This window comes from Chiloscyllium plagiosum, chromosome 6 (genome assembly GCF_004010195.1).
Source record: "Chiloscyllium plagiosum isolate BGI_BamShark_2017 chromosome 6, ASM401019v2, whole genome shotgun sequence".
Lineage (NCBI taxonomy): Eukaryota > Metazoa > Chordata > Chondrichthyes > Orectolobiformes > Hemiscylliidae > Chiloscyllium > Chiloscyllium plagiosum.
Window position 1 is genome coordinate 83,282,854 of NC_057715.1, and position 20,845 is coordinate 83,303,698.

The following is a 20,845-nucleotide window of genomic DNA, read 5'->3' on the forward strand; positions in this document are numbered from 1 at the left end:
ACCTTGTCTCAGTCTCAACCCTCGAACTCAGCACCACCTTCCTAACCTGCAATCTTCTTCCTGACCTCTCCGCCCCCACCCCAACTCCGGCCTATCACCCTCACCTTATCACCCTCACCTTAACCTCCTTCCACCTATTGCATTTTCAACGCCCCTCCCCCAAGTCCCTCCTCCCTATCTTTTATCTTAGCCTGCTTGGCACACTTTCCTCATTCCTGAAGAAGGGCTCATGCCAGAAACGTCGATTAACATGCTCCTTGGATGCTGCCTGACCTGCTGCGCTTTTCCAGCGACTAATTAAGGAAGTTAAGAATAGTACAAAAGAGTGAAAGAAAAGAAATCTGTACAAATGCACAAATATAGATGTACAAATCTGCAAAGATTATTGGTAGATCAGAGAATTAGATAAACATTTTGAACCAGCAAATAACAAGTGGAGCAACAAGGCAATGTTAAAGAAACTGAGCCTCTAGTAAAACTACAGCAGCCTTACAAAGAGAAGAATAAGGACATTAAGGAGGAGGAAGCTCTCCTTGTCCATGATACAGCTTGGCTGCATCGAGCACTATAAGTCAGATAGAACCTGAATGACACCAAGTTCCCATAGATAAGAGTTGGGTGCAACAGACCATCGTTGAATGCTGGTTGGTTTGAATTGTCAGGGGAGAATTTTTTACTTATTGGTGAGGTGTGGGCATTGCTGGATGGCTGGCAATTATTACCCATCCCTAGTTGCTCTTGAGAAGGTGTTGGGGAGCTGCTTCTTGAACTGCTGCAGTCCACTTGCTGTGGGTTGACCCACAATGCCAATAGGGAGGGAATTCCAGGGTGTTGACCAAGCGGCAGTAGAGGAATGGTGATTTATTCCAAAGTCAGGATGGTGAGTGGCTCAGAAGGGAACTTGAAGGTGGTATAGTTCCCATCTATCTGCTGCCCTTGTCCTTCTAGATGGAAGTGGTTGTGAATTTGGAAGGTGCTGTCTGAATTTTTGCAGTGCATCTTATGCTACTGAGTATCAGTGATGGGGGTGGGGGTAAGTGGATGCTGCGGATGCAGTGCCAATCAAGTGGGCTGCTCCTTTGTCCTGGATGATGTCAAGCCTCTTGAATGTTGTTGGAGCTGCACTCATCCAGGCAAGTGGGGAATATTCCATCAAACTTCTGACTTGTCCTTGTAGATGATGGACTGGCTTTGTAGAGTCAGGAGGTGAGTTACTTGCCTCAGTATTCTTCTCCATGGTGCCCTGCTCTTGTAGCCTCTGGGTTTACGTGGTAAGTCATTTGAGTTTCTGGTCAATGGTAATCCCCAGGATATTGATAGTGGGGCATTCACTGATGGTAACAACATTGAATGCTAAGGGGAAGTGGTTAGATTGTCTCTTATTGTAGGTTGTCATAGCCTGCTATTTGTGTGGCATGAATGTTACTGCCATTTGTTAGCCCAAACCTGAATATTGTCCAGATCTTGTTGCATTTGGACAGGGACTACTTCAGTATCTGAGGACTTGTGAATAGTGCTGAACATTGTGCAATCATCAGCGAACATCTCCACTTCTGACTTTATGATGGAGGCTAGGTCATTCATGAACTAGCTGAAAATGGTTGGGCTAAGGACACTACCTGAGGAACTCCTGCAGAGATGTCCTGGAGCCGAGATGACTGATCTCCGACAAATACGACCATCTTCCTATGTGCCAGGTGAATTTCTAACCAGTGGAGAGTTTGCCCCCGATACCTTTTGATTTCAGTTTTGCTTGGGCTCCATGATTCCACACTCAGTTGTATGCAAGCTTGATGTCTAGGTCTATCACTCTCACCTTACCTCTGGAGCTCAGCTCTTTTGACCATGTTTGAATGATGTCAGGAGCTGAGTGGCCCTGGTGGAATCCAAGCTGCGCATCGCTGAGCAGGCACTGCTTGATAGCCCTGTTGCTGACTTTACTGCCGCAAGTACTACATTTTCTTTGTGTTCTCTTTTGCTGACAGTCAATAAAAGCTCACGTTTGGACTTGTCCAATTGTTTTCCTGAATGTGATGATTTCTTACTTGATAATGCCAAGCTGTGGGTCTCCAGTGGGCAAACTTTAACTTTTGTTTTGTTATCAAAAGACATCAACAGGGTAGGGACAGAATGAACTTTTGGCAAGAAAGAAAACATGGACAAAGAAAGATAGGTAATAGAGAATTATATTAGGAATATGGTGAATAACAAAGAACATAAAAATAACTTGCTATTCACATATACATACAATGTCCCAAAACACTTCACAGCCAGTGAAGTAGTTTAGAAGAGGAGTTATTGTAATAAAAAACACAGCAGCCAGATTGAACACAACTAATTCTCATAGATGTCAATGAGATAAGTTGATAAATGAGATGTTAGCTGAGGGACAAATGTGGTCCCGGTGATAAATCCTCTGCTTTTCTTCAAGGGGTCTCATAGATTTTTCAAATGCATCTAAATCAATAGGCGAGAGGGTCACTGATCAGGAATGAGACAAATCAGTGGAAGAGATTATGGGGAGCTCTTGAAAACTAAGGAGAGAGAGATTAATGCAAAGAAAGAAAGAAAGACTGGAATTGGAGCAACAATATTGGAAACAGCGAGAAGATCAAACATAAGGACACATAGATTGAAGTAGAAGCCAAATGGTCATGTAGGGGGAAATGCAAAAGGAACAAAGAAAGAGACAAAAACAGACACATTGGAGAGATAAAATGTGAGAAGCATGTAAAGGCTGCAGGACAGAAAAATGACACTGGTCAACATCACACATCTACAACTGATCAAATAAATGGGGTTCACTATTATTATAGCTCCTTTCCTCAGCTCAAATGGTATGAAAACATATTATTTACTTAATTAAGAACTTGAGGGAGGTGATGAAGGATCAAATTAACAATATTAACTTGTATTGTTTTACTAACATTAATACACATGTTATATATTTCCAGCAGTGTCTGTTTTATTTGAAATTACCAATATTTGTGCATTATTAAATACTCATTTAAACTATTTATCTGAAAATGTGTTGCTGGAAAAGCGCAGCAGGTCAGGCAGCACCCAAGGAACAGGAGAATCGACGTTTCGGGCATAAGCCCTTCTTCAGGAATGAGGCTGAGGCTCATTCCTGAAGAAGGGCTTATGCCCGAAACGTCGATTCTCCTGTTCCTTGGATGCTGCCTGACCTGCTGCGCTTTTCCAGCAACACATTTTCAGCTCTGATCTCCAGCATCTGCAGCCCTCACTTTTTCCTAAACTATTTATCTACCTTGTAATTTTACTGGTCAATAGTGGGGCAAATCAGAAAGCTCAAGGGTTCTAATTTTAATTAGTTAATCTCAGTGGGAACAGTGACAATTATTAAAATATTACTGTTGGGTTAGAGTAGAAAATTGGATTTCCTGCTCCTGATTACAGTCTTGCAACAAATAATGGAAGGCAGGCAAAAGAAAAAATCTTTTCTTGATTGTTTAAAATTGACATCAGTAGATTGGTCATGAATTAAACACCTCTCCCTCTTTTCTGTTATATTGTTATAAAATAGACAGGAGAATGGAGACAAATTTTACATTGTCGCTAGATAGATAGGTAGATACATACATACATAACCGATGTAGACTGCAGGGTTCAAGAAGGCAGCACATCACCACCTTCTCAATGGACAGGCAATAAATGTTTACCGAGTTAGCAATGCCCACATCCCAAAAGTGAATTTAAAAAATTGCAAGGGTTCTATAACAATTGGACAATCTACAATAACTTTGTTTATGTTGTCACCAAATGCTAAAATTGCTTACAGAATGTATGAATGATTAGGTGAGATTACAACAAGAAACAAACATAAACATGGACTTACATTGCCTCTGACAACGTAATTAGAATCTTGCATGATGTCCCTGGCCAATCCAAAATCACATATTTTTGCTACTTTCCCATGGGTAACTAACACATTCCTTGCCGCCAGATCTCTGTGAATACACTAATAAACATCAATCATTAATTCACTTTGATAATACTAAGCTATAATTTTAATTATTTGATTCAAAGACTTTTTAAGTAACATTACACTTCGTGAAGTCAGGAATTCCATCCCTTTAGCAACTTGATATGAAAAGCTCAGGAGATCCTCAAAAGTAAGAACGTGCAAATCTTCATCTTCATATCTCCTGGCATTCCGATAGTCAACATCTAGACAGAGAAAGGTTGAAAAATGATTGAGTAATTGAAAATATCTGGCAAAGAATTTCTTATGTGCTACTCTACAGATATTAAAACTTTGTTAGAATCATTAAATCTGAAGTAATTATTTATTACGTTGGAGAACAGTTGTTTATAGGGTGATTATTGGATTTTTATGTACATTGGGACTGGTGTTAGATGCAAACCTCTCTTAAAATAAAGAGTACCTACCACATAAATATCAAAAATTTTCAATAACAGGGCAAATTTTCTTGGTGTAAATACTGTAAAGTATATTCTATTTGTAACTCTATAACAAGGTCTGCATTACTTCTAAAGTATTCTGTATATATTACCGTCATACAACAAGTACACCCTAGGTTTTCTATGCACCATTTTCATGAACTTGCTTCACATATCAGTGTAGCTTCCTACATCTTAGCCACTAAAGAAGCACTAAAATAAAAATTAAGAACTGCAAACAGAAACAGAAAATACTGGTGAATTTCAGCAGGTCTGGCAGAATTTGTAGAGTGAAAAACAGAGTTAACACTTCAATTCCAGAGACCCCTTGTCAGAACTTTCTAAGACCTGTTGGGTTTTGCTGGTGTTTTCTGTTCTTGTTCCAATAAAGGAGCAACCTGATTTGATGCTTCTCTCCGGCAGTTAACATACTTGAATTACAATCTAATGTATACGGTATATAGTTGTAACATCAAACTTATATGTTGAACAAGAGTAGATGCTCCCTCCTAAACTGTGTAAGATACCGTGTGAACTAGATACATATGCAATATATATAGAACACTGACCTTGACTATGGGTTTTTCCCCTTTGTTGAAATAAACAACGGGTCAGTTACTATAGTCATCTACATTCTATTTTGCGATACAGTATTTATCCTTGGAGTGACAGAAACAATTGCTCTAGAATTACACACACAATGTCTTACCTGTATTTAATGGGCATGTTAGTTCATCCTCATGGAATAGTAAATCACAATCAGATTTTTGTGACAACATGCCAGTATTGGATTCTCTATTCATGGGCTCATAAGATTGATTTTGCACCACATTTCTAGCTTTATTGCTGTTCAAAACAGAGAATAAAAATGCTCATAAAATTGGTCCAATTTTCACGAAAAAAAATTTCCATTACTAAATAAATGTTTATATTAGGGAACAAAATAAATTCACAATTGAGCTGTAAATCTGAATACAAGGATGATCATAGAAACAGGCCCTTTGGCCCAATAAGTCCACACCAACCCTCTGAAGAGTAACCCACCCAAACCCATTCCCCTATCCTATTACTCGACCTTTACCCTGGCTAATGTACCTAACCTACACATCCCTGAAGACTATGGGCAATATAGCATGGCCAATTCACCTAACCTGCATCTTTGGACTGTGGGAGGAAACCGGAGCACCCAGAGGAAACCCATATAGACATGGGGTGAGCGTGCAAACTCCACACAGTCGCCCAAGGCTGGAATTGAACCGGGTCCCTGGTGCTGTGAAGCAGCAGTGCTAACCGCTGAGCCACTATCACGCTCATTGTCTGAGAAAATGGGTGGAATTTTCCCCTCACTAGCATGGCGGGAGTAATGGAGAATAGGGTGACAAAATTGGGTAAGAAAACAATATCTTGTTGTCAAGATAAACACTCCCAATTTTTCCCTCTGGCATTAAATGATAACTTAGAACCTCACTTTTGAATGGCGACCACCTTATTTCTGTGTATTTCTGTCTTATTAAAGACGCAATGTGCTCAATTTACATTTCACTTCCAGTTCTCTTCTCCTCCACTAAGAAACTAGACAATATAAAGTCCTGACAGGCAAAACAGAACATGTACTGGATGGTTGTAGTTCAGTGAATGTGTGCATCAGCCATCATGCCACCGCTCATTCTACACAACATCACTGCCTGTTCCATGGCCACCATCTTCCTCAACTCTTCATTTATGCAACTCCTGTTTAAAACCACCAACCTCATCATACATCTGCCCTTGGACCAACTTTAGGCCTTCAATACTTTACTTTGGAGCTCATGGATTACTGTGATCTCTATATTTCTGCCAGACAGCCATTTATCTCAAACCTCTAGACAGGCATTAGTTCTTAGTCCTGTTAGTGATTCAATGAATTTAAAAGTAATAACTCAGAGTTAGGGTGGATTGAAGTAAGGTCAGGTTAGGTGTGTGCAAAATGTGCAGTTTGTGCTGGAGCTGGAGGGGTTGGAAAATCAGCCCCTGTATATCCAGAACAGGGACATGATTTAAATGAAAATAGGTTCTTGGCATAGATGGGACAATTTGTTTATGATTACAAAGATCAAGCAATTATTTCTGCTTCATTAATTCAGTTGGTTGGATGGCAGGTTTTCATTACAGAATGGTGTGAACAGTGTGGCTTCAATTCCCATACTGGCTGAGATTACCATGAAAGATTCTCCTTATAATCCTCTCCCCTTACATGTCGCATTAAACAACTTCCAGTTGCCTCTCTAATGAGACAGCAGCCTGGTGTTCCAGTAATATTATGGTGACTTTACCTTTACCTTTAAAGAAGAATGCCCCGCATATTATTTTCTTGTTTATTATTCCTTGTCGTGTAATTGCAAAGTACTTTGCAAAACCTTTGTAAATCATGACTGGATGATTTTCAATAAGTACTAGCTATATTTACTGATAAATAGAGATAAAGCTTGAACTTATAAAATGTATCACATGTTCTGGAGATATGCCTAAATGTTTGATAGTCAACTAATTACTTTACAGCATACTGTTGGCAAATGCAGTAGCTTATTTCCACACAGCAAAATCCCAAAGACAAGATATCTGACCAGTCAATCTGTCTTGATGACAATAGCTGAGGGATAATTGTCAGCATTATGCTGCATTGCAAAGTGGCACAGTGTCTTTAATGTTCATCTGAACAAGCTGAAAAGCAGCAATACTGAAAATGCAGATCAATCTCAGTCTGAAATGCCATACTAGTGCTAAAACAAAAGTTCAACCTGTAATCTTCTAACTCAGGCAAGATTCAACATTAAGCCATGCTAACACTTACATAATATTAGTGAATTGGAAATTCAATCAAATTGTTGATATCTTATTTATATGTTGGCCAGCCCGATAGTGTTTCTCACTGATTTTAGGAATTGGAAATAAAACATTTTCTTATCATGTGCTTATTTTTTTTCATAACAAACACAATAGAAATCATAAGGGTACTGGAAGATAATAAGACTGACCAACAGCAAATTTGATAAATGTGTAGTTTACCTGAATTGCTGATCATTGTAAAGATTATGATAGAAGCTAAAGTTGTTATGTGCAAAGACGTCAGTCCATGTCTTATGAAAATTCTCCCGGTTATTTCTTAAGTAATTAAGAAGGTCTCCATAGCAACAATATTCAAAGATTAGGTATACTGGACCTAAAATAGCACATAATTAAGATTTTGAGTAAGCAATTGAGTGAGTAAGTAAATAGTATGATTTAAATATGAAGACATACGAACTAAGCTTCAAGGAAAAGTTTCTTACCAGAAATAGTACAAGCACCTAAAAGGTTGACAATGTTTTCATGGCGCCCCATGTGAATCATCATTTTCAGTTCAGACATCAAGGCATCTTTTTCAGAAGGCTCATATTTTTCTTTTAAGTATAATAAAACATACTTATAAATTTACACTGACTTGATTAAAATTATTATACAAAGCACTATTTGATTTTGATATTTTTTTGAATTGTTTGTACAACTAGTTTAAATTTTCAATTTATTCTTTAGAGAGGATTCAGGGTAATCCAAGATGGAGGATGGGAGAAATTTCTGGCTGTAACAGGCTGCTCCTTTTTTGACGTATGTTAGGTGTTGGAGGTTGATTTTCTCGAATTCCAAGAGCAGCAATTACTGTTTCATATGCTGTTGCATTGTTTTGGAATTTTGGAACTTTGGAGAAAAATAAAGTCGAAACAATGGCACTTTTAAAAGGGAGTGGAACAAAGGCAGCACATGGTCTGTACAGGAGAGAGGGAAAGAAACCCACACTGCTAATTGACACAGCAGTGAACCTGCGCAGTTACTTCCTTTGCTGTTGAATTCATGTATCGCTGGATATCGGAGTGCACCTGGGAAAAGTAGCCAACAGTGAAATTTACAACTGATCTAGGAGGAACCTGTTTGGGAGAGGTCACAGCACAGAGACAGATAAGTGAATAGTTTTAAGGGTGGCCTTGGGGCCTTGCTGTAAGTTTGCAGTAGTGAGTAGAATGGGTTCTTTCTTGATTATATGTTTTATTGAGATATGTCTCTTGATTAAACTTGAGAATATAAGCCATAAGTATTAAGTTAGCCTAGAGCAGTGTTTAGTAGAGGAATAAGATGGTGCTATTTTCTGGGTCTGCAGATTGGAAGAAACAAATATGGCTCTTAGTAGAGAGATATGCTCTTCTTGTCAATTGTGGGAATTTAGGGAGAGTTTACATGTTACTGAGGATTATATCTGCAATAAATGCCATTGGTTGCAAATTCTATCAGATTGAATGGATTTGTTGGAGTGACAGTTAGAGGCAATGAGGAATTTACAGGAGCAAGGGGATGTGATGGATGGCAGTTGTAGGAAGGGAGAAAAGTCACAGATATAGTCACATAAATGGGTTAACTCCAGGAAAGGTACAACAGGTAGGCAGGTTTTGCAGGAATCTTCTGTGAAGAGTGTGGTGCTGGAAAAACACAGCAGGTCAGGCAGCATCCAAGGAGTGGGAAAATCGATGTTTCAAGCAAAAGCCCTTCATCCTGATGAAGTGCTTTTGCCTGAAATGTCGATTTTCCTGCTCCTTGGATGCTGCCTGACCTGCTGTGCTTTTTCAGCACCACACGCTCAACACTAATCTCCAGCATCTGTAGTCCTCACTTTCACCCAGGAGTCTACTGTGGTTATCCCCATTTCAAACAAGTATGCTGTTTTGGAAAATGTAAGGGGTGATGGATTCTCAGGGGAATGTAGCACGAACAGCCAAGTTTCTGGTATTGAGACTGGCTCGAATGTAATGAGGGGAACGTCGGGTTCCAAGAGATCAACTGTGTTATGGGACTCTCTAGTCCGAGGCACAGACAGACGTTTTTGTGACCAGCAGCGAAAAATCAGAATGGTGTGTTACCTCCTTGGTGCCAGGATCAAAGATGTCTCAGAGAGGGTGTACAATGTTCTCAAGGGGGAAAGGGCCCAGCAGGAGATCATTGTACACATTGGAACCAACGACATTGGAAGGGAAAAGGTAAAGATACTGAAGGAAGAATAGAGAGTGTTCGGCAGAAATTTAAAAAGGAGACCCTTGAGAGTAGTAACATCTGTTACTCCCGTTGCTATGAGCTAGTGAAGGTAGGAATAGGAGGAGAGAGCAGATGAGTACATGACTGAGAAGCTGGTGTATGGGGGAAGGATTCACATTTTTTGGATCATTGGAATCTTTTCTGGGGTAGATGTGACCTGTAAAAGAAGGACGGATTTGGAAGGGAATTAATATACTGGCCAGGAGATTTGCTAGAGCTGCCCGGGAGGATTTAAAGTATTAAGGTGCCATGGTGTGGGTGTTGGGACTCAGGGAGATACTGAGGAAGCATTACAGCTGTACTGAGGGAGGATATTCCTGGAAATACATCCAGGGAAGTTATTTGCATGGAACTGAGAAATAAGAAAGGGATGATCACCTTATTGGGATTGTATTATAGTCCCCCCTAATAGTCAGAGGGAAGTTGGGAAACAAATTTGTAAGGAGATTTCAGTTATCTGTAAGAATAAAAGGGTGGTTATGGTAGGGGATTTTAACTTTCCAAACACAGACTGGGACTGCCATAGTGTTAAGGGTTTAGATGGAGTGGAATTTGTTCAGCAAGTACAAGAAAAACTTCTGATTCAGTATGTGGAGGTACCCACTGGAGAAGATGGAAAACTTGACCTACCCTTGGGAAATAAGGCAGGGCAAGTGACTGAGGTGTCAGTGGAGGAACACTTTGGGGCCAGCGACCATAATTGTATTAGTTTTAAAATAGTGTTGGAAAAGGATAGATTGGATCTAAAAGTCGAAGTTCTAAATTGGAGAAAGGCCAATTTTGATGGTATTAGGCAAGAACTTTCAAAAGCTGATTGGGGGCAGATATTCACAGGTAAAGGGATGGCTAGAAAATGGGAAGCCTTCAGAAATGAGATAACAAGAGTCCAGAGACAGTATATTCCTGTTATGGTGAAAGGAAAGGCTGGTAGGTGTAGAGAATGCTGGATGACAAAAGAAATTGAGGGTTTGGTTAAGAAAAACAAGGAAGCATATGTCAGGTATAGACAGGATAGATCGAGTGAATCCTTAGAAGAGAATAAAGCAAGTAGGAGGATACTTTAGAGGGAAATCAGGAGGGCAAAAAAGGAGACATGAGATAGCTTTGGCAAATAGAGTTAAGGAGAATACAAAGGGTTTTTACAAATACATTAAGGACAAAAGGGTAACTACCGAGAGAATAGGGCCCCTCAAAGATCAACAAGCTGGCCTTTCTGTGGAGCTGCAGGATATGGGGGAGATACTAAATGAGTATTTACAAGGATGTTGCCAGGTTTGGAGGATTTGAGCTGTAGAGAGAGGTTAAATAGGCTTGGGCTGTTTTCCCTGGAGTGCGGAGGCTGAGGGGTGACCTTATAGAAGTTTATAAAATCATGAGGCATGGATAGGGTAAATAGACTAGGTCTTTTTCCTCGGTTGGGAGAGTCCAGAACTAGAGGGCATATGTTTAGGGTGAGAGGGGAAAGATATAAAAGAGACCTAAGGGGCAAAGTTTTCACAGATAGGGTGGTGCATGTGTGGAATGGGATGCCAGAGGAAGTGGTGGAGGCTAGTACAATTGCAACATTTAAAAAGCATCTAGGTAGGTATATAAATAGGAAGCATTTGGACGTAAGTGGGACTAGATTGGGTTGGGATATCTGGTCAGCATGGACGAGTTGGACTGAAGGGTCTATTTCTGTGGTGTATGTCTCCATGACTCTATGTGGGTGTTACTGGCAAGGTAGGAATGTATTTTCCATCCTGAGTTGCCCAGAAAGCATTGGTGAGTAAGTAGTTTGCTGGAGCATTTCACAGAGCAGTTAAGAGTCAACCGTGATGGTGTGAGATCGAAGACATATGTAGGCCAGGTAAGAATGGCAGTTGCTTTTTTAAAAATATTCCTTTCTCTATTTTTGGAATAATACAGCAGCTTTTGGGTAAGTTTTAATTATACAGCTTTTTATTTGCATATATTAAAAATTGACTTCAAATTCTCCAGCTGGAATGATGGCAATTCAATATTGGAAATCAAACTTTTCATTCACACCTAGACTTTGTAGAAATGTTACTCTGAAATATATCACTGTCTTTTCAGTGTCTCTACATCAAAATCCTTGAACTCTTCTCTGACAATATTGTGGGTGTACCTACACCAAATGGAATGCAGCAGTTCAAAATAGCAGCTCACCAGCACCTTCTCAAAGACAACTAAGAATGGGGAAATAAATGCTAGCCAAGCCAACATCCCATGAGTGAATAAAACACGAAAATTACTCATCAGTTAAGTTACACTTTCAAAATGTTCATTTAGTGCTAGGATTAAGACATAAAATCCTCAAGAAAAGAGCTTTGCCATCAGATAGCAATTCTATCTATTAATGAAATAATTAGTGGGGCTCAGTTTGCTGACTGGCCAGTTTGCAATGCAGAGTGATACCAATAGCATGGATTCAATTCCTGCAGCAGCTGAGGTGAACATGAAGGACTATCCTTCTCATCTTCTTCCCTCACCTAACATATGGTGACCCTCAGGTTAAAGACAGCAGCCGTATGGGAACTTTAGAAAACTAACAGGAGTTATATTAATTCATTTAAATTATTTTTCAAAAATTCTTCTAAAACTTTATTAATGTAATTAATCAGTTTATTAGAAATGGGTTAAGATTAATAGCATTAATTATATATAGCAGATAATTTCTAATCAACCTGCTCAGATGTATTATTACAAATATAAAGCAGGTGAGACCTGTACCCAAGCCTCCTGAATTAGGAGATAGGGATACTACCATTGTGCTACATGATCTCTGTGATTATATACTGTACGTTTATATATCTCCTCTTCCAAGCTATTAGTTGGTAGGTGATAAGATAGTTATGTAATGTTGGTATTTTTCATATTAGTCTAATTTGATCCTTGGTGCCATGTTGTTTATTCCACATCCACCTTACTATTTAATGTGATCCAGGAAAAAAAAACCCTCTCCAAAATTCCAGTAGCTGACTCTATTGGATTTTGTCCTCCAATAAGATTATTTTCATTCCAGGCTTCATCTGAACACCTGCTAAACTTAGGACTGCTATATTGAATGAATTTAGAAGTTTGAAGACCCATTCAAATATGGACATAACTGTCTAGAGAAAAAAAAAATACTGTCAAGGCTAATTGTGCTAAATTAGATAATATTTTGAAATAAAATCTGTAAAACTTGCAACTGGTAAAATGCTGTATATGGTCATTTAGCTGTAGCCTAAATATTCCAAAGATTTGAGCTAATAGCAAAAATTTGAAGTTCAATAATCTAATAAATGAATATCTTGTAGGAATTCAACTGAACACAGAATTGCATTAATATTCTGAAACAATAGCAAGTCCGAAGTTAGAGTCAACATTTGCACAATTTTTAATCTAAATTTCTACTTAGAACGGTTTGATATAATTTGCACATACCCTTCAACATTTTGATAGCAACCTGGACGGGGACATCTGCTTTATTGATTCCGTACGCCATGGCTTCCATGACTTTTCCAAATGCACCAGAACCAAGTACATTCCCTGCAGGTCACAAACAATTAACTAAGAGTATTACCAAATTCCTCTGCAGTAAAAATGTACTGTCATATAAAGAATTTTATCTAGTTGCAGATTAAAAAGGAAGTAATAAAATAAATTGGGATTTTATGTTTGAGTACCAGTTACAAGTGTTATGACTGGTCTTTTCTCTTTATAGATAAACCTATCTTACTGCATATTTCTAGCAATTTTGTTTCTTTTCAATGATGCTGTCTCCAGTTTTAAAGATAAATAAATATATTTACATGGAAAAAATGTATTTGTGAATTATTGGGATAATTCATTGATTTTTCTTTTCCTTAGAAACGATTTTCATATTCAGAACAATCAAAATCAGGTCTAATCACTCAGACCTCATTTATGTTGTTGAACCTGCACAGCTGATTAAATAAAAGAAACTGTTAGTCACTGGTAGTTAATCCTGTTTCATTGTTTTGTTTGCAAGAGAAGCACTGAACTATCACATGATAATATCAGTGTTTCAAATAATTAAGATTTTGAGAGCGGTTTCTTTTATATATACACTCGCAGCAAAATGTCACAAAGTGAATTGTGTTACTTTAAGCACATTGGATATAAAAAAGGTTACTCTGAAGCTGTTTAGCCTGTCTTATTTTGTCACCTCAGGTTCATTTATGCTACCTGAGTGGAAATTATGACTTTGTATTAGGTATTAGAAAAGATGGCCTACCCAGTTCCAAGTTTTCACGAGGAAATTCCCACTTCGGATCATAATCAGTGTTGGTAAAATCAACATAAACATAATCGTTTTCAGAGGATCCAATAACCTGTATCATGAGGAGCTGCCGTTCATAACCAGGTTGCTTAAATGAAGACCAGAATGAGATTTTATATTAATCAATATGAAAATGTCTGTTATATCAATAACCATGATGCATCATATTATAAAATCTGTGTTATGAATTCATAGAAATCTCAACACAATTGGGAAACCATGACAGTGCTCGGGCCACATCAGAGCTACAGTATGTAGCTAAATCTATTAGTCATTTTACAAACTGCACTACTTGAAAAGAACATAAAGCTATTTTAGGATACTACTCCTCTCTTCTTCCTTCTCCTTTCTTGATTGTGGTATTCATGCGGAAACAGTGTGTAAGGAATGGAACAGCTAAATTGTCATCTGCTGTTGCAGTCATGAACCAGGTACATCCAAATGTATGAAAGCAAAAAGGTAATAACTGCCCTGTTGGTTCTCTTTTTTTAATGCAAAGCAACTTGTTGGCACTCAATACATCTCCAGTAACACATCTGGAAATTTACTGGTGTCGGGGCTATAAAGTGTCATTGAGATCCGGAGACTCACTCAAAATTAGTGGCTCTTTTTGCTACAAAACAGGCAATTCAAAGCTGCCTCATGAGCCCCTAAATATCAACAAATAAATCTGTGCACAATATTGACCCTTCTATTGACTGTTTCATAGCACTATATTGGGGTTACATGCACTATCTCTTGGAGATCAGTTGTCTTGCTGTATTGCCAAGGGGTGTGCTGTGCTGAAGTCAGACACTTCCACAGAGACAGAAAGATGAGGAAAATGAGATATCTTCAACACTTCTGGTGGCTGGTTATAAAGTGATGATAACAGAGACCTTATGACTGGAAATTTTCAGCAAGGAAGACTAAGCTGTAAGTTTGAGCCCATTTCGTGTTATTTGGTTATGATCAGGGGATTTGAAGAACGCTTTTACATCGTTTATTAGAATTAAAAATCAATCATGAATGTTGATAGTTGGTCGAAAATCAAGCCACATCATGAATGCTAATTTTTGTTTTGAATTTTTTTATTGCTCCTATAATGCTGTAATTCTGGAGAAAAATATGATGTTGAATGCTGCAACTAATAATTGACAGAAATCAGAAGGTAAGACTGTCAGAAATAGGACTCTTTTCTAGTGTATGAGATTGAAGAAGAATTTGTTACAGTATTCAAAATATTAGGAACAGACAACTGAAAAATTATTTCCACTGGCATGAAGACTTGAAATTGGTATATAATAGATCACATTAATTTTCCGTTTTGCTTATGCATGTTGATATGAATGATTTTCCAGGCAGATGAAGTACATGCCAGAGTCAAGGGAGTGCCAGGTACACTTTGGCATATCAGGGTCACATTTTGTCAATAGGACCACTGTACAATCTCAACTAAGTCAACATGGCAACCGATGCAATCTCCATAGTATAAATGATCTTATCAGGTGAACTGAATTTGGTCCAGAGGAACACTACAAAGAACCACCTGTGCAGACTCAAACCCCCAAACTAAATTCTTCAAAAACTACTGAATGTCCTGTAATCCACACTGACTGCATTTACCATAAATTGGTGGATTGTTTTGGGGGCACCTATCTTTCTGCTATGTCCCTTTAATTTTGGGTGGAAAGTTGGTTGGTGCCCAAAAGACCCAATTCCATCAATATTAAATCATTGACATTCACCAGCTAATATTAAGCATGCTCCAGGATATAAATATGTGGGGGGGGGGGGGGGGGGGGGGGGGGGTGGGGGGGGACTCATAATGAATACAAAAACAACTAATTTCTTCAAGTAATTTTCAGGAATCTTTAAAAATATGCTTTTTTTCTGGTGAGCATTAAGAAGCCTATAAATATGCATTTACATCTCATTATTACCTAACCACATCTAATCTTTATGCAGTTTCCTATTTCCCAGGCAATGGATAGAAACTAGCAACAATTACCTAACCGAAAGTCAAAGCAGACACCTGGCAGCTCCAACTCACCATTTAGAAGGCCAATCATGTGCCTAAGAATGACCCTGATGGAAAATGGACTTCAATGTATCAAATTTGCCAATGCAGAGCGTACTATGGCATGAGTGCAATGCTATAAAGATGTGATGAATACATAATAAGGTGTGCAGCAGAGAACTGCATGAAATGACTCACTTGCAGCTCAGGGAGTGAGAACAACTGTGAAACTCCTCAAATTTAACAGTTAGACAAGTTTTGGTATAACATAGCCCTCTTTTTACTGCCCTTGCGCAGAAAAGTACAGAAAATCTTCTAGAACTACTAGGTATCTAAAGAACATATGAGACTGAGGAGTGTAAAGAAGTTGGTAATTGAAACTTAACTGGATTGAAGATTAAGAAACACCTCGGACTAAATGAGCTATATCCCAGAGTGTTGGGGCAGAAATTTCCATGTTTTGCCTTAGTATGAGAGACAGCTGTTGGCTAACATGCTATCACTATAGGTGAAATAAGTCCCAGATCACCACATTAAGTGCTGATAAGTGACCAAAGGTGAGCATCTCGCCTTAACATAGGCCTCAGCATGGTGACCTGGATTGGCAAAAGCTGCCAGCCAGTCAGAGGTCAGCACAAAGTCCACCAGGCAAGGTGTACTCCTTGGGGGATCCAGCAGCAAGAAAGTAAATTTACTTTCTTCTTCTTGTGCGCTGGGCCTTGTAGAGAGAAGAGTTATAGAATCATAGAGTCATAGAGATGTACAGCACGGAAACAGACCCTTTGGTCCAACCTGTCCATGCCGACCAGATATCCCAACCCAATCTAGTCCCATCTGCCAGCACCCGGCCCATATCCCTCCAAACCCTTCCTATTCATATACCCATCCAAATACAACTTAAATGTTGCAATTGTACCAGTCTCCACCACATCCTCTGGCAGCTCATTCCATACACGTATCACCCTCTGCGTGAAAAAGTTGCCCCTTAGGTCTCTTTTATATCTTTCCCATCTCACCCTAAACCTATGCCCTCTAGTTCTGGACTCCCTGATCCCAGGGAAAAGACTTTGTCTATTTATCCTATCCATGCCCCTCATCATTTTGTAAACCTCTATAAGGTCACCCCTCAGCCTCCGACGCTCCAGGGAAAACAGCCCCAGACAGTTCAGCCTCTCCCTATAGCTCAGAACCTCCAACCCTGGCAACATCCTTCTAAATATTTTCGGAACCCTTTCAAGTTTCACAACATCTTTCCGATAGGAAGGAGATCAGAATTGCACGCAATATTCCAACAGTGGCCTAACCAATGTCCTGTACAGCTGCAACATGACCTCCCAACTCCTGTACTCAATACTCTGACCAATAAAGGAAAGCATACCAAACGCCTTCTTCACTATCTTGTCTACCTGCGACTCCACTTTCAAATCAGGGGATAGAAAAGAGCAGGTGGGTGGCATGTCATGGGCTGGAAAGCCCAGAGCAGGACATTCTCTCTGCAGCATGGCATTGGCTGGTTTGGCCTGGAGTGGAATATTCCATGTAGCATGGCGTGAGCTGAAAAGCCTGGAGTGGAACACTGTCTGGCTAGCATGGAGTGGGCTGATGTAGCCCAGAGCAGGACACTCTCCGTGGCTTTGCATGGGCTGGAAAGCCCAGAGTGGGATAATCTCCTGGTGACATGGCATTGGGTGTTGTAGCCCAAAGTGGGGCAATTTGGGTGGCAAGGCATGGACTGGGAAACTCAGAGTAGGACATTCTCTCAGCGGCATGGTGTGGGCTGGAAAGCCCAGAGCTGGACTCTGTTGGTGGTATACTATAGCAGCCGAGAAGGAAAAGTTGGACTGTTTTTAAGTTATCTTTCTTTATTTTATTCTGTGAATGGCGCTTATGTATGAGCAATGGTACACACTTTTCATTATATTTTATATTGAATGCATGTGATAATAAAGGATATTCAGAGGCTTCTCCACTGACCACCATCTAACCCCCCCATTTGCAAACACTATTGGGTATTGGAGGGCCATCCCAATCTGACAGACATGTCTCTGTGTGTTCCCAGTTGGGAAATTAGTCACCTTTCCCAGCCACCGGGTAGGTAGATGATCAAGGAGGTGATGAGCTGAGACCATTATGGTGTTATTAATTGACCACTGAAGGGTCTTAATTGTCAGCAAGAAATTCATCCCACATTTGCGGATGTTCTCAGGCTAAGTGAATGGGTAAGAGTGTGGCATATGTAATATAATTGGAACAAGTGTGGAGTAATCCACTTTGAGACTGACAGACAGGGCATTTTTTAAATGACGAGAATTTGGAAAGTGTTGGTGTCCAACAGGACCTGTGTTTCCTTGCTCTTGACTCATTCAAAGTTAGCAACAATCAATAACCAAAACAAATAGTATAGTCCTTCACCACAAGGAAGAGTAAAGATTCTTGCTACAACTGTACAGAGCCTGTGACTGCACTGTTCAGTCTGTTTGCACCTGTTCAGTGAGTCTCGAACTAGGGGAAATTTTCTCAGAATTAGGGTTATATGACTTATGACTGAGAAGAGGAGGAATTTCTTCTCTCAAAGTGTTGAATGTTTAGAATTCTATCCCTCCCATACTGTTGTAGAAGTTCAATCATTAAGCATGTTCAATTTAGAAATCAATAGGTTTCTGGCAACCAATGACACTAATGGATATGGAGATAATGCAGGGAAATGGCAATGTGATCTAGAGTGGCAAGGCAGGCTTGATGGGCTGAATGGCTTACTCCTGTTCCTATTTCTCCCATGTTTCCTAAAACAATATTAAATTATCCACGTCATTTACTTCATCCTAATTTTATTCATATTATATCGATAGGAACCAGGGGAATGAAATCAGGTGGCTGACTGAATATTTTACACTAGCAAAGCTAAAAATATCCGTTTGTGCCTTCACATAAAACATCCTCTGCAAGGGCACACTATGAAAAATGCAATTATATATATCACCTCCAAATCTATTCTCACACAGTACATTACATAGTAACAAACATTCTTGCTATTATGACAGCCAAGTGGAATATCAAAGACTATGAAGTATGGTCAATGTTAAATTTATACTGAAAAAGAAGTAAGAAATACACAAAAAAAATTACAGTAAACTATTCTCTAGAAGTTTGTAGGTGTTGTATCTTTTATCATTAAAAAAGTTGCTTTAAAAAAGTAGTTGCAAATAGTTGTTTTAAAACTTATTTCCTTTTCCTATTTTATGTGTCAGTACACAGTAAGTGATTAGTGTTTGAAACAATCCTGCACATCTTTGACAAATTTCTAAACTGTTAGGCACATAGATTTAAATAGTCTGTCATCTGAGTGAGCATTTCAGAGTGCAGACAGTCAAAATATCAGTGGGAGATTCAACATATTTATTGGCTTGGTCATATTGTGTACATAAAATATTGCATTTAGATATACATTATTAATATGCAAAGGTGCGTATTTACCTTTTTATATTTAGGGACTATGAAAGCAAAAAACAGGATTGTAACTAGACCAAAAATTCCAATTGTCGTGTAGAAAATAGTCTTTGAAAACCGCATTTTATCTGGAAAAAAGAAAGGCTATGTACAGAATAATAGAATCATAGAATTTTTCAGTACTACACTGAAGGAGGACATTCAACATATTGTATCTGTACCGTCTCCTGCAAGAGTTACCCAGCTAGTCCCATTCTCCAGCCCAATTTCTGCAGGCCTCTAAATTCATCACTTATGTATTAAAACAACACAGTACACTACAACATTGTGCAACTACTGCAGCATAATTAGATCTGTATGTTAGCACTAATATAGCTTCAAGAATTACACAACTTTAACATACCTTGCTCTGGAAGATAGCTTCTTTTGCAGATTGAGCCTACAGCATTCTCTGCACAGCACTCTATTGAAAACCCACCCGTCATGACCGTTGGATCCAGTACACTCAGTATACTTTTGGACCCAAATATTTTTCCATCTAACTCCATTGTCTGAATGCCCTCAGTTATATTTTCACTTCCAGCGCAGCTTGAATGCAACAACAAGAAAAGAACACATTAAAAATCTGCATGGCTAAACCTACATCTATCAACTTCACACATTGTTTTATTTAAGTGTACAGAAGTCATTTAATCAAGTGATTATTCTTGGGATCTCATTTTTATTTTGTTTGCTGCACCCTTTAGTTTAAAATTGTGAATGTGGATTAAATCAGCTGATATTAGAAAAATCACACTGCTGAAGTACCTGTGTTTATGTGTAAAGTAAGAATTGGGTCCCCAATTAGAGTCACAAACTGAAATTTGGGGATTGTGAGCTGTGGGGTAGTAAGAGTCACTGCTGAGTTTTGCTCTCCCCTACTCTAAGCACCCAATTCACTGCTCATACCAAAGGTTAAAACTTTTAAGATTCAAAATGGGAACTTGGAGGGAAGAAGTTTGGGAAGCAATGGATTTGAAAGAGGGCAATAATATTGAAAGGCTTTTCACGATTGTAGAAATCTTTAGAAAGATTACCGAATCCTCTTTCAAATCCAGTTTACAACATAGAATTATGCCACTTTGTTTGATCAGACACTATGCATATATTGTAGCAAATGATTAGTTTCTATATTGCATAGAAACTGCACTAAAAAATGTTAGAAATTGCTAGTTATGTTTCTGTGAAAACATCAGTTGCAGAACCACAAATCTAAAATCTTCCATGAACCAACACAATTATACAACTTAATAGACAGAATTGTTTTGTTTTCTTCTGTTTTTCAAAGCTGTATTCCTTAACACATTTCAGAGTGGATACCTGGTGTAGTTTTATTAATACAGTTGCAAATATGCTATCACAATAAGTTATTTTGTCCCAAAATGTTGGGGTGGGTGTTGAACCATTATCTATTTTATTGCATTTTGTACACACTTTCAATTTTGCCCCATATTTGCCCTATATTTATTCCACCCCAAACAGTGCTTATAGTATCTAGATTAGAGTGGTGCTGGAAGAGCACATCAGAGTCCTGATGAAGGGCTTTTGCC

General features: G+C 38.9%; 1 protein-coding gene across 2 annotated transcripts in view; it reads right to left on the reverse strand.

The window, feature by feature from the left end:
• Positions 1-20,845, reverse strand: part of flt3 (fms related receptor tyrosine kinase 3) — a 106,925-nt gene that overhangs the window by 10,773 nt on the left and 75,307 nt on the right. For both annotated transcript variants that reach the window (XM_043692009.1, XM_043692010.1), the window contains 9 exons: positions 19,660-19,844; positions 19,284-19,384; positions 13,766-13,898; positions 12,952-13,056; positions 7,734-7,844; positions 7,471-7,624; positions 5,135-5,271; positions 4,070-4,191; positions 3,860-3,982 (listed from right to left, as the gene is read on the reverse strand). In XM_043692009.1, coding sequence (XP_043547944.1) covers positions 3,860-3,982; positions 4,070-4,191; positions 5,135-5,271; positions 7,471-7,624; positions 7,734-7,844; positions 12,952-13,056; positions 13,766-13,898; positions 19,284-19,384; positions 19,660-19,844 — 1,171 coding nt within the window. The remainder of the gene's footprint in view (positions 1-3,859; positions 3,983-4,069; positions 4,192-5,134; positions 5,272-7,470; positions 7,625-7,733; positions 7,845-12,951; positions 13,057-13,765; positions 13,899-19,283; positions 19,385-19,659; positions 19,845-20,845) is intronic.